This window comes from Protomyctophum bolini, assembly GCF_963924005.1.
Source record: "Protomyctophum bolini genome assembly, chromosome: 10".
Classification (NCBI taxonomy): domain Eukaryota; kingdom Metazoa; phylum Chordata; class Actinopteri; order Myctophiformes; family Myctophidae; genus Protomyctophum; species Protomyctophum bolini.
Genome location: NC_137871.1, coordinates 46,326,068 through 46,341,024, shown reverse-complemented (window position 1 = coordinate 46,341,024; position 14,957 = coordinate 46,326,068). Strand labels below are relative to the sequence as shown.

The window sequence follows — 14,957 nt, the reverse complement described above, 5'->3', positions numbered from 1 at the left end:
TGTCTGTCTACCACTTCATCTCGCGCGCACGTGCGCGCACACACACCCACACCCACACCCACACACACACACACACACACACACACACACAGTACAACCTGCCTATGAATGAAAACTCTGTCCGAGAGAGAGTAACGCGATGACTGAAGAGGTCGAACTGATTACACTTAAAGTTCACCTCAATGTAATCGTCCACATTATGCTCGCTGGACAGCTAATCTAAAACAGCCAATCTACTGTATAATAATCCTACAGACAGAATGAGAGTCAGTGAAGTGAGTCCATGTCTATAATCCTACAGACAGAATGAGAGTCAGTGAAGTGAGTCCATGTCTATAATCCTACAGACAGAATGAGAGTCAGTGAAGTGAGTCCATGTCTATAATCCTACAGACAGAATGAGAGTCAGTGAAGTGAGTCCATGTCTATAATCCTACAGACAGAATGAGAGTCAGTGAAGTGAGTCCATGTCTATAATCCTACAGACAGAATGAGAGTCAGTGAAGTGAGTCCATGTCTATAATCCTACAGACAGAATGAGTCAGTGCTGGTTGGTCGACCGAGTCCAAAATGTTTCACTGAAAACATGTCTTTACTTTTCTTTTGGGCCAGGGGTTCCGTTAGCCCCTCCCCCACCCACCCACCCACTGCCTGGATGCCTGGACTCATTGAAATAAGACCTCAGCGCGCGCAGCCGCGCACACACACACACACACACACGCACACACACACAAGCACACAAGCACGCACACACACGCACGCACACACGCACACACTCCCACACTCCCGTCTACCTCAGCTATATTCACTCAAGGCTGCTGCTGTTAACTTCTGTCTGCACTTTGAGAGATGGAAATAAAAGATTAATGTGCACGCACACTAGGTTTCACGCCGTTGCGTTTTCAACTCCTGACTCGATAATACTGTTGAATACGATACGATAACACATACTGTTGAACTATTTCATTTTGCGTTTTCTCTAGAGGCCGACAACGCTCCACACGTCCCAAACTCTGCTCCCTTCTGGCTCCAAAACTAGTATGGAATGAACTCCCCATTGTAGTCAGAACTACAGGCTCACTCACAACAAGATTAGTGAACGAAAACCGGAACCTTTGATTCTGTGCAGCATTAATTAAATGACATTGCTCACGACATTGGAATGAGTTTGGACACGCACAGCCCGTGACAAATGCTGTTTTACTGCATCTCCTCCTCCTGTTCATCTGTCTCTGTCACTGTGGTGACCTGCATGCACGTTTAAGCAATATTACACTCGAGGGTGTGGGTTAAGGTGATTATTGCCACGACAGGGATGCAGTCAGGAACGAGACGGAGTCGAGTTCCGCAAGCATCACTGAAGTGGAAATGCCAAAATGTGCAAATGCCTCTCCATCCATGTCATGGAAGTTAACTATTCCAGGAGGGGGAATTTATTGACATACATTTCTCAACAAGTGTTGTATAGAATTGGGAGAAATCGGTATCGGCATAATTATGTCTCAAAATCAAATGATCGGAATCGGATTGGGAGCAAGAAAAACGCCATTGTGAAAAAGACGACCTTAAATCATGACCTTTTAACACACAGCCTAAAACATGTCAGCGCACAGAGGTGTGCAGATGTGTACAGATGTGTACAGAGGTGTGCAGAGGTGTGCAGATGTGTACAGATGTGTACAGAGGTGTGCAGATGTGTACAGATGTGTACAGATGGAAGTGTGTCGGTATGGAGGACTGCCGAGAGACCCAAGGAAGCATAACACCCTGGAGTTATTTACACACACACACACACACACACAGTCACACACACACACACACACACACACACAGTCTCACACACACACACACACACAGTCTCACACACACACACACACAGTCTCACACACACACACACACACAGTCTCACACACACACACACACAGTCTCACACACACACACACAGCCTGTTTCCGCAGGGCAGGACCGGAGTGAACGAGTTTAACACAGGTCGAGAGAGAGAGAGAGACAGACAGACAGAGAGAGCATCTGAGGTAGTGTGTGTTTACCCAGTGTTCCTAGAAGGAGTCGCCTGGTTGGCTGATCTGTGCCAGAGGTCAGAGGTCACGACAGAGGTCACGGCTGAGGTCACAGGGTTGTTATGTGACAGTGAAGAAAACACTGGCAGGAAACACTGCTAGAGAAGTCAGGATTTACAGCTGAAATGATGTAATTACACGTTGTGTGTTTATGGTAGTCATAATGATGTAATAATTACTAGTTGTGTGTTTATGGTAGTCATAATGATGTAATAATTACTAGTTGTGTGTTTATGGTAGTCATAATGATGTAATAATTACTAGTTGTGTGTTTATGGTATAGTCATAATAACATTCATATTAGTTTCAAAACGAGTAACAACTAAAGTAATAAATGACTTTGTTTGAGTAAAAATTATTACAACACCCATTATGTTGTGGACGAGGTCAGATGTTCTGGTCTAGTCATCAACATTATGTTGATAGAATTAGAAACCGTCTTATTGCCAAGAATATATTATATTAATAGAGAATTCAACCATAAAACAAACATTACTTTTCATTTGAAGGAGTATTTTAAACTTGACATTCACCAACAATACACCAAAAACTCTGTGACCTTAAAAAGGTGAATAAATATCATGTTTGTTTTTCTAAAAGGTTTTTTACTAACCTCTGTTTGTTTTGATAGTGTGTCCTGGAACTCATGTCAGCATCTGGAACTATGACTTTAAAGTCCACTAAATATAATATAATCTAAATAATGATGAACTTTAGTTTATAACATAATGTTCACTACTTTATAAATAGATACATAGACATCAAGTTGACAATCATGAATTATTAATGAACACTTATGAACCGAGCAAGTCTGCAGCACTATTGTAAGTCAATAAAGTAATTTTGTAACAATAAATTATATCGGGATGCGGGTTTAAGGGTGTCAACCAAATCACATGCTGCAAATATGTGATTATTATTTACACTAATCTGTTGTTGAGGAAAGTTGTTTATCCCAAAGGATAATTTGACCGACTTATTCACGAATAAGTCGCTGTCAGGCAGTGTTGTTTTCGTCGACTAAAACTAAGACGAAAAATGTTCGTCGACTAACTATTTTCACTGACAAAAACAAATGGAAACTAAATGAAAACTAAGCATACGACGACTAAAACTAAGACTAAATAAATATACTGACAGTTTCGTCGACAAATAAAAACTAGACTAAAATGTTAGGAAGGGACTAGTGTTCAAGAGATCCAGTATAAGTCATTTTACGCGTCGCAATGTAGTTCGGCTATTTTCAGCAAGTGTAAAAAAACACTCATTACGACGGCATCAAGACCCGCCAAAATACATTTTAGTATTTAGTATAGTACTAGACTAACACTAAGACATTCCAGGTGACTAAAATGTGACTAAAACTAAATTAAGTTTCAGTCCAAAGACTATATGACTAAACTAAAATAGAAATTTGCTGCCAAAAACAACACTGGTGTCAGGCAGGGGCTGAAATCCCGTAAGAGGGCACTTTTGGACAAACATAGTGAAATATAGCAGATCTACAAGCTCTCAACGCGTCGCAGCGGGGCGCGACCCAGCACTCTAAATATAGCAGATCTACAAGCTCTCAACGCGTCGCAGCGGGGCGCTACCCAGCACTCTTTAGCTAGTGGAGATGCAGGTGTAACAACATGGATTTATAACAAATTAGTTCAACGCAAAATACTGTTTTGAAGTTCAGGAGACTTCCGAAAAGAAAAAAAAGCAATTATCACTGCCTTCCGCTACGCCATGGAAAGGAGTGACATTTGCATTTCTTTCACCATGTAGAAAATTCTGCATTCATAGTCTGGAGAGGGCAGTTGTTTTACAGACGGGTAAAAGGGGCAGTTGTTTTACAGACGGGTAAAAGGGGCAGTTGTTTTACGGACGGGTAAAAGGGGCAGTTGTTTTACAGACGGGTAAAAGGGGGCAGTTGTTTTACAGACGGGTAAAAGGGGCAGTTGTTTTACAGACGGGTAAAAGGGGCAGTTGTTTTACAGACGGGTAAAAGGGGCAGTTGTTTTACAGACGGGTAAAAGGGGCAGTTGTTTTACAGACGGGTAAAAGGGGCAGTTGTTTTACAGACGGGTAAAAGGGGCAGTTGTTTTACAGACGGGTAAAAGGGCAGGGGCTGAAGCCCTCTTTGATGTCTATGTGTGCACGGGCCTGCTGCACACACACAGGTTATGCTACATGAGTTCTAGTCTGAAGAGAAATGATGGTATGTAGAAGGTACGGTATGTTATGTTAGGGAGATGGAGCTTATGGCATGTTATGAGAGCAGAGGAAATGGTTTCGCCTCTCGTTTCACAATCACTGATTCTTTCACGGGTAAAACAATTTACAATGTAGTCGATTATCAGACGCTCTTGATCCAGAGAGACTTACAGTAAGCAGAACAACAACATGGAAGTCATGAAAAGATTTATCGACTCAACTTCGACTTTGCTGTCTGACAAGTCGACTTGGAAAAATCTCAAGTCGTTAATGCCCTAGTATATATTTAGTAACGCATGTATAAATTAAGGTATTTAGTAAGGTATGTATTTAAGGGTATGTAGAGATAAGGTACCGGTATGTATGAATTAAAGTATATTTAAAGGTAGGCTATGATATGATATTCTAGGACAGGGAAGGGTTCAGCCTCTATAGATAAGGTATGTATAAGTTAAGGTATGTATTTAAAGGCATGTTATGATATTCTAGGACAGGAAAGGGTTCAGCTTCCCGTTTCACAATCAGTGATTCATAAAACCGAGGTGGTCGTACACCTCAACACGCTGACAATACAGCTGACTCAGATGACCGCGTGTGCGTGTGTGTGTGTGTGCGTGCGTGCGTGTGTGCGTGCGTGCGTGTGTGTGTGTGCGTGTGTGTGTGTGTAAAGTGGTGAAATTAAGCCATGGGTGAGACCTTGCTTTGACGTTGGGTTTGGACTCACTGCTTTTCCTTTCCTGCTTTTTACGTCCTTGAGTGTGTGTGTGTGTGTGTGTGTGTGTATGAATGGTCTCATTCAGCTCACTGACCCCCTGCTTACCCAGACTTCTCCCCCTGATTGACCCAAGCTAAACACACACACACACACACACACACACACACACACACACACACACACACACAGCGCTGGACTGGAATTTGATACAAAACAGACTAACTTTTTTTAAATCCAAAATGAAAATATATGTAAATATGAAATAAATGCTTAAACATGTACTGTAGCTAGGTGTAATGTTATAGAGTCCACAGAAGACATGTAAATATGAAATAAATGCTTAAACATGTAGCTAGGTGTAGTTATGTTAGATACCACATAAGACATGTAAATATGAAATAAATGCTTAAACATGTAGCTAGGTGTAATGTTAGAGACCACAGAAGACATGTAAATATGAAATAAATGCTTAAACATGTAGCTAGGTGTAATGTTAGAGACCACAGAAGACATGTAAATATGAAATAAATGCTTAAACATGTAGCTATAGGTGTAATGTTAGAGTCCACAGAAGTGAACCTTTTCAAGCCTGTTTTCTCTGCCAGACATTACTCTATAAGACATTACTCTGACTATAAGCCAAAACTGGTGGGTAAAACTGAACAACCAATATGTCAATAGAGGGTATGCGACTATGCGTGTGACATCATCATCAAACCCGGAAGTTATGCAGGAATGCCCACTGAGTGGCAAAAAACTACTTTCTGGCCTTGACAGCCGAGACATCTACACAGAAAAGTCATATCTGATTCTGATTGCATTAAACAATGTTAACCTCACTTTATACTTGCGTACGTTTACACTTCTGATGTTAAAGTACAGCAGCGTAGACCTGCCCTTTGTGTTCCATTCCTATAATAACTGATGTTAAAATACAGCAGCGTAGACCTGCCCTTTGTGTTCCATTCCTATAATAACTGATGTTAAAATACAGCAGCGTAGACCTGCCCTTTGTGTTCCATTCCTATAATAACTGATGTTAAAATACAGCAGCGTAGACCTGCCCTTTGTGTTCCATTCCTATAATAACTGATGTTAAAATACAGCAGCGTAGACCTGCCCTTTGTGTTCCATTCCTATAATAACTGATGTTAAAATACAGCAGCGTAGACCTGCCCTTTGTGTTCCATTCCTATAATAACTGATGTTAAAATACAGCAGCGTAGACCTGCCCTTTGTGTTCCATTCCTATAATAACTGATGTTAAAATACACCGGAGTGCGTCCACTAAGGAAAGTAGTCTTTCTAATGACACAACCCGCCTTTGTTTTGGTGAGTAGCAAAAACGTTCTTTTTAATTACGCTAAAGACGAGAGGCTGGTCTGCATTCATGCGAGCGGCCTCTCGTAACATAGCTCTAAATGCAACGCATTATTTTAATTAACATGAACATTGAAACATTCTGAAGAACTAATTGTAAATTGTAACAGTCTGGTGAGACTGCAGGCTGCCAGTTGCTCAATAAAACCAGCAGGGGTCAGCGGAAAACCATTTCATACATAAACTGTCAGTCACTTTATAAATGTGCATATAGCCTACTTCTACTGTATTGATTAAGGGCACTATGATCGCTTCACAGGATTCTACTGTATTGATTAAGGGCACTATGATCGCTTCACAGGATTCTACTGTATTGATTAAGGGCACTATGATCGCTTCACAGGATTCTACTGTATTGATTAAGGGCACTATGATCGCTTCACAGGATTCTACTGTATTGATTAAGGGCACTATGATCGCTTCACAGGATTCTACTGTATTGATTAAGGGCACTATGATCGCTTCACAGGATTCTACTGTATTGATTAAGGGCACTATGATCGCTTCACAGGATTCTACTGTATTGATTAAGGGCACTATGATCGCTTCACAGGATTCTACTGTATTGATTAAGGGCACTATGATCGCTTCACAGGATTCTACTGTATTGATTAAGGGCACTATGATCGCTTCACAGGATTCCCACACATTTTTACTAATCACTTTCCAAAACCTTTCCAGAATATTTAACCCAATTTCCAGACCTATATAACAATCATTCAGCCTGTCCTGACGTAGTGCTTTAGACAGACTGCCCAGTGTTGGGCAATATTACTTAGGAGAGTAATATCTTTACTTTACTTATTACTCCTTAGAAAAAGTAATAATATTACATTACTTATTACTTGGAATCAAGAGTAATACTGTTACATAATTACTTTTCAACCGGGCCCCGCCCCCTTCCACCCGCAAAAATAACATTCTGTTTAGCCAGCTCCTTTTACAACTGAATCCAAGGCTATTACTAACTATAAATCCACTAAAGCCTCACCCCTGTCTAGTGACACCTCCCTCCCTGACGAGCTAAACACGTTCTATGCTCGTTTTGATAGGGAGAACATGGAGACAGCCACCAAAGCTGTCCTCCCTGCAAACCACCAGCCCCTCATACTCACCACCACTGACGTGCAGTCGGTACTGTGCAGGACAAATGCACGGAAGGCTGCTGGGCCTGACGGAATCCCTGGACGGGTCCTCCGGGCTTGTGCCGCACAGCTATCTGGGGTTCTGACTGACATCTTCAACCTGTCCCTGGCCCAAGCGGTTGTACCTATGTGCTTTAAAACCACCACCATCATACCGGTACCGAAGCACCCCTCTGCTGTAAGGCTAAATGACTTCCGCCCTGTCGCACTCACCTCCATCATAATGAAGTGCTTCGAGAGGCTGGTCCTGGCTCATGTGAAATCCACCATCTCACAAACCCTAGACCAGTTCCAGTTTGCCTTTCGGGAAAACAGGAGCACAGAGGATGCCATTGCTACAGCCCTACACTTCACCATCTCTCACCTGGATACTGACAACACCTGTGTGAGAATGCTATTCATAGACTTCAGCTCAGCATTCAATACAATCATCCCCTCCAAACTGATTAAAAAACTTACCTACCTTGACATTGACCCCCTGCTCTGTAACTGGATACTGGACTTCCTTGTGAACAGACCCCAGCAGGTCAGGATAGGTAACCTCACCTCCTCAACCATCACCCTGAACACTGGTCTCCCGCAGGGCTGTGTCCTGAGCCCCCTCCTATACTCCCTCTTCACGTTCGACTGCACACCTGCACATGGCTCAAACCAAGTCATCAAGTTCGCAGACGACACTACTGTGATTGGCCTCATCAAGAACAACGATGAACGTGCCTATATGGAGGAGGTACAACACCAGGTGAGGTGGTGCGCAGAAAACAACCTCACCCTCAACACCTCCAAGACAAAGGAGCTGGTTGTGGACTTCAGACGGAGCAGAGGGGGGCAGCACGCTCCAATCCTCATCGATGGTGTGAAGGTGGAGCGTGTTAGCAGCTTCAAGTTCCTGGGGGTCCACATATCGGAAGACCTTTCCTGGACACAAAACACTTCCTCCCTGATAAAGAAGGCCCACCAGCGTCTCTTTTTCCTGAGGAGATTGAGGAAAGTTAAGCTTTCCCACCAGACAACCATTTCATCCTGTCAACATATGAACTCCTGACTGTACATAAACTGTATTTTTTTCCTACTGTTTTTACTCTTGCCAATACTAACAACTATTGCAGTACTATATGTCTATTTCTTTGTATTGCATTGGATTGATGCCAACAGATTAATTTCGTTGTACACTTGTGTCCAATGACAAAATAAAATCCATCCATCCATCCATCCATCCATCCATTGGAATAAGATCTGATCTCCAATCAGCCAAACGGAATAATTGCAGGATATAAAACAAAAATAGTCAACAGTCTCTCATCAGCCTTTTTATGCTGCATATTTATTCCACATTTGGGATTCCCTAACCCAACAATCTGAACTGCACACACATGTCTGCAGCGTCTCAAAACAGACAGTAGCCTAAATATTGTATACATAAATAACAAACAATAAAATAAAGCAACAGTCTCTGACCTTTTTGAGGCAGCCTCTCAAGACAGACTGTTGACTCACGTCCAATTTAAAGGAAAAAGAGCACGCTGCTATTCCTTTATTTGCCGATGGGTTCTCAGATTGGAGGCAGCCTAACATTGGACCTCAAAGTTTATTTTTCCAATGCCAGAGCATTGGAAAAACCCACAAAGACCCACAAAGACCCACAAAGACCCACCCGGCAGCTGTTTAATGCAATTTATTTGTGCATCATTGCATGTATAAGTATCTTTGTTGACAAAGTTGTAAATGTCAGCAGTATGTAGGCCTATATCCATGACATAAGTATGTACATACAGCAGTATGTAGGCCTATATCCATGACATAAGTATGTACATACAGCAGTATGTAGGCCTATATCCATGACATAAGTGTGTACATACAGCAGTATGTAGGCCTATATCCATGACATAAGTATGTACATACAGCAGTATGTAGGCCTATATCCATGACATAAGTGTGTACATACAGCAGTATGTAGGCCTATATCCATGACATAAGTGTGTACATACAGCAGTATGTAGGCCTATATCCATGACATAAGTGTGTACATACAGCAGTATGTAGGCCTATATCCATGACATAAGTATGTAAATGTCAGCAGTATGTAGGCCTATATCCATGACATAAGTATGTACATACAGCAGTATGTAGGCCTATATCCATGACATAAGTATGTAAATGTCAGCAGTATGTAGGCCTATATCCATGACATAAGTATGTACATACAGCAGTATGTAGGCCTATATCCATGACATAAGTATGTACATACAGCAGTATGTAGGCCTGTATCCATGACATAAGTATGTAAATGTCAGCAGTATGTAGGCCTATATCCATGACATAAGTATGTACATACAGCAGTATGTAGGCCTATATCCATGACATAAGTATGTACATACAGCAGTATGTAGGCCTATATCCATGACATAAGTATGTACATACAGCAGTATGTAGGCCTATATCCATGACATAAGTATGTACATACAGCAGTATGTAGGCCTATATCCATGACATAAGTATGTACATACAGCAGTATGTAGGCCTATATCCATGACATAAGTGTGTACATACAGCAGTATGTAGGCCTATATCCATGACATAAGTATGTAAATGTCAGCAGTATGTAGGCCTGTATCCATGACATAAGTATGTACATACAGCAGTATGTAGGCCTATATCCATGACATAAGTATGTACATACAGCAGTATGTAGGCCTGTATCCATGACATAAGTATGTACATACAGCAGTATGTAGGCCTATATCCATGACATAAGTATGTAAATGTCAGCAGTATGTAGGCCTGTATCCATGACATAAGTATGTACATACAGCAGTATGTAGGCCTATATCCATGACATAAGTATGTACATACAGCAGTATGTAGGCCTATATCCATGACATAAGTGTGTACATACAGCAGTATGTAGGCCTATATCCATGACATAAGTGTGTACATACAGCAGTATGTAGGCCTATATCCATGACATAAGTGTGTACATACAGCAGTATGTAGGCCTATATCCATGACATAAGTATGTAAATGTCAGCAGTATGTAGGCCTATATCCATGACATAAGTATGTAAATGTCAGCAGTATGTAGGCCTATATCCATGACATAAGTATGTAAATGTCAGCAGTATGTAGGCCTATATCCATGACATAAGTGTGTACATACAGCAGTATGTAGGCCTATATCCATGACATAAGTATGTACATACAGCAGTATGTAGGCCTATATCCATGACATAAGTGTGTACATACAGCAGTATGTAGGCCTGTATCCATAACATAAGTATGTACATACAGCAGTATGTAGGCCTATATCCATGACATAAGTATGTACATACAGCAGTATGTAGGCCTATATCCATAAGTATGTACATACAGCAGTATGTAGGCCTATATCCATGACATAAGTATGTAAATGTCAGCAGTATGTAGGCCTATATCCATGACATAAGTGTGTACATACAGCAGTATGTAGGCCTATATCCATGACATAAGTATGTACATACAGCAGTATGTAGGCCTATATCCATGACATAAGTGTGTACATACAGCAGTATGTAGGCCTATATCCATGACATAAGTATGTACATACAGCAGTATGTAGGCCTATATCCATAAGTATGTAAATGTCAGCAGTATGTAGGCCTATATCCATAACATAAGTATGTACATACAGCAGTATGTAGGCCTATATCCATGACATAAGTATGTACATACAGCAGTATGTAGGCCTATATCCATAAGTATGTACATACAGCAGTATGTAGGCCTATATCCATGACATAAGTGTGTACATACAGCAGTATGTAGGCCTATATCCATAACATAAGTATGTACATACAGCAGTATGTAGGCCTATATCCATAACATAAGTATGTACATACAGCAGTATGTAGGCCTATATCCATGACATAAGTATGTACATACAGCAGTATGTAGGCCTATATCCATGACATAAGTATGTACATACAGCAGTATGTAGGCCTATATCCATGACATAAGTATGTAAATGTCAGCAGTATGTAGGCCTATATCCATGACATAAGTATGTACATACAGCAGTATGTAGGCCTATATCCATGACATAAGTATGTACATACAGCAGTATGTAGGCCTATATCCATGACATAAGTATGTACATACAGCAGTATGTAGGCCTGTATCCATGACATAAGTGTGTACATACAGCAGTATGTAGGCCTATATCCATAACATAAGTATGTACATACAGCAGTATGTAGGCCTATATCCATGACATAAGTATGTACATACAGCAGTATGTAGGCCTATATCCATGACATAAGTATGTACATACAGCAGTATGTAGGCCTATATCCATGACATAAGTATGTAAATGTCAGCAGTATGTAGGCCTATATCCATGACATAAGTATGTAAATGTCAGCAGTATGTAGGCCTATATCCATGACATAAGTATGTAAATGTCAGCAGTATGTAGGCCTATATCCATGACATAAGCAAGCAGAAAGTACTGTTGCCGGCGTAGCTGTGTATCATATTGTGAAAATATAATAATAACAATAATATTAATAAAATTATTGAAAGAAGAACTAGAGTATAGCCTATTGTCTGCTAGCGTGATGCTTGCTTATTTTATGGATATACATACTGTTGACTTTTACAACTTTGTCATGAGTAATCCAACAATAAAAAAACACACACGAATACATTGCATTAAACATCGCTGTCTCCGGGCGGGTCTATGATGAAAAAACAGATCTACAAGCTACAACCATAGCTACAACGCATGTCTGTTTTTACCCGTTGATAGCTTGTAGATCTGTTCTATTTTTTGCAACAACCATCTACTATGAGTGCATAACCGAACGAATGAACCAAAATAAATGACGCTCATTTGTAAGTGAAAGTAATAAGTAACGAAGCGTGTTTTGGCGGAGTACATAGTTACTATATTACCAGTAAGACGCGCAAACGCGGGAAGCGAACGCAAGCTGAGACCCTGCAGATCATGTCTGTCTGTCCGTCCGTCTGTGTGTCTGTCCCGCTGTTACTGTATATGTGGACCTGGCCCCTTTTGTGCCCATATATGGAGCTGAGTGATTTGTTTATGATTGATGCAACACACTCCATATTTGGACGTATTGGTGCAACACACTCCATATTTGGACGTATAGTGGGACAGACAGACACACACACAGACAGACAGACAGACAGACATGATCTGCTAGGTCTCATAGTAAGTGCTCACTGCGTTCGCAACTATTTCTGCAGAGTAATTCGTTATATTAGTGCAAAGACGTCGTCCATCCCTATTGGCTCACAGTCTCTATTCGACGTTTCGCTGCCCAAGTAACATTTCTATTGGTTGAGATATACACGCTACTATGTGATAGATATATTAAACGCTATACGTCGCAACACAACGGCCGACAGCGCTCCATATCAGCACGATATCACCATCGTAGCGTGTTGTAAAACATGCTCCATATCAGCACGATATCACCATCGTAGCGTGTTGTAAAACATGCTCCATATCAGCACGATATCACCATCGTAGCGTGTTGTAAAACATGCTCCATATCAGCACGATATCACCATCGTAGCGTGTTGTAAAACAAGCTCCATATTAGCAGGATATCACCATCGTAGCGTGTTGTAAAACATGCTCCATATCAGCACGATATCACCATCGTAGCGTGTTGTAAAACATGCTCCATATCAGCAGGATATCACCATCGTAGCGTGTTGTAAAACATGCTCTGGGCTCAGGAAAACAACCATGGTGGACTTAGAACGTAGTTTTAGTTTTAGACATTTTTAGTGTGACATTTATATGAACAAAATACATTTTTTATAAGAACACATAAATACCTACATTCTCACCAGCCCCACCCACAATGTGATGTCACAGCATGGGGGGGCGGGACTAACCCAGTGTGATGTCAGAGCAAGGGGGCGGGACTAACCCACCCCCAGTGTGATGTCAGAGCAAGGGGGCGGGGTGTAGGGGTAAAGGTTGCCGGGTAGATTCCCCGTGCTCCAGCTGTGAGGAAGTGAGGTCGTCACAGGAAGTGAGGTAGTCAGGCTGCCTGGCTGGAGGACGGCACGCTGGAAACACGGAGCGGAGCGGATGGAGCGCAGCGCTGCCTCTAGTGGAGAGGAGGATACATAACATGAATTAACACCCTGAGCGCAAACCCTATCGATGAGTTACGCCCAGCGCTGCCTCTAGTGGAGAGGAGGATACATAACATGAATTAACACCCTGAGCGCAAACCCTATCCATGAGTTACGCCCAGCGCTCAGGACGGACGGAGCACCGCTCCACAGGCTGGGAGCACCGCTCAACAGGCTGGGAGCACCGCTCCACAGGCTGGGAGCACCGCTCCACAGGCTGGGAGCGTCGCTCCACAGGCTGGGAGCACCGCTCTACAGGCTGGGAGCACCGCTCCACAGGCTGGGAGCATCGCTCCACAGGCTGGGAGCACCGCTCCACAGGCTGGGAGCACCGCTCCACAGGCTGGGAGCACCGCTCCACAGGCTGGGAGCACCGCTCCACAGGCTGGGAGCACCGCTCCACAGGCTGGGAGCATCGCTCCACAGGCTGGGAGCGTCGCTCCACAGGCTGGGAGCGCCGCTCCACAGGCTGGGAGCACCGCTCCACAGGCTGGGAGCACCGCTCCACAGGCTGGGAGCATCGCTCCACAGGCTGGGAGCGTCGCTCCACAGGCTGGGAGCGCCGCTCCACAGGCTGGGAGCACCGCTCCACAGGCTGGGAGCACCGCTCCACAGGCTGGGAGCGTCGCTCCACAGGCTGGGAGCACCGCTCCACAGGCTGGGAGCATCGCTCCACAGGCTGGGAGCACCGCTCCACAGGCTGGGAGCGTCGCTCCACAGGCTGGGAGCTGGGAGCGTCGCTCCACAGGCTGGGAGCGTCGCTCCACAGGCTGGGAGCACCGCTCCACAGGCTGGGAGCGCCGCTCCACAGGCTGGGAGCGTCGCTCCACAGGCTGGGAGCACCGCTCCACAGGCTGGGAGCACCGCTCCACAGGCTGGGAGCGCCGCTCCACAGGCTAGGAGCATCGCTCCACAGGCTAGGAGCATCGCTCCACAGGCTGGGAGCGTCGCTCCACAGGCTGGGAGCTGGGAGCGTCGCTCCACAGGCAGGGAGCGTCGCTCCACAGGCTGGGAGCTGGGAACGTCGCTCCACAGGCTGGGAGCGTCGCTCCACAGGCTGGGAGCACCGCTCCACAGGCTGGGAGCGTCGCTCCACAGGCTGGGAGCATCGCTCCACAGGCTGGGAGCACCGCTCCACAGGCTGGGAGCTGGGAGCGTCGCTCCACAGGCTGGGAGCATCGCTCCACAGGCTTGATCTAAATCATTCCGTCCGATTCTAAGAAGAGATTATGTGTTGGACGGCCCATGGCTGTCCAGTCGCTAGTCGCGTTAGAATGAATCATACCT

At 43.7% G+C, this 14,957-nt stretch overlaps 1 protein-coding gene across 3 annotated transcripts in view; it reads right to left on the bottom strand.

The window, feature by feature from the left end:
• Positions 1-11,943: 11,943 nt before the first annotated feature.
• dele1 (DAP3 binding cell death enhancer 1) overlaps positions 11,944-14,957 on the bottom strand; it is a 29,435-nt gene continuing 26,421 nt past the window's right edge. For all 3 annotated transcript variants that reach the window (XM_080773803.1, XM_080773804.1, XM_080773802.1), the window contains one exon: positions 11,944-13,642. In XM_080773803.1, the coding sequence (XP_080629929.1) occupies positions 13,455-13,642 (188 nt within the window). In that variant the 3' untranslated portion in view covers positions 11,944-13,454. The remainder of the gene's footprint in view (positions 13,643-14,957) is intronic.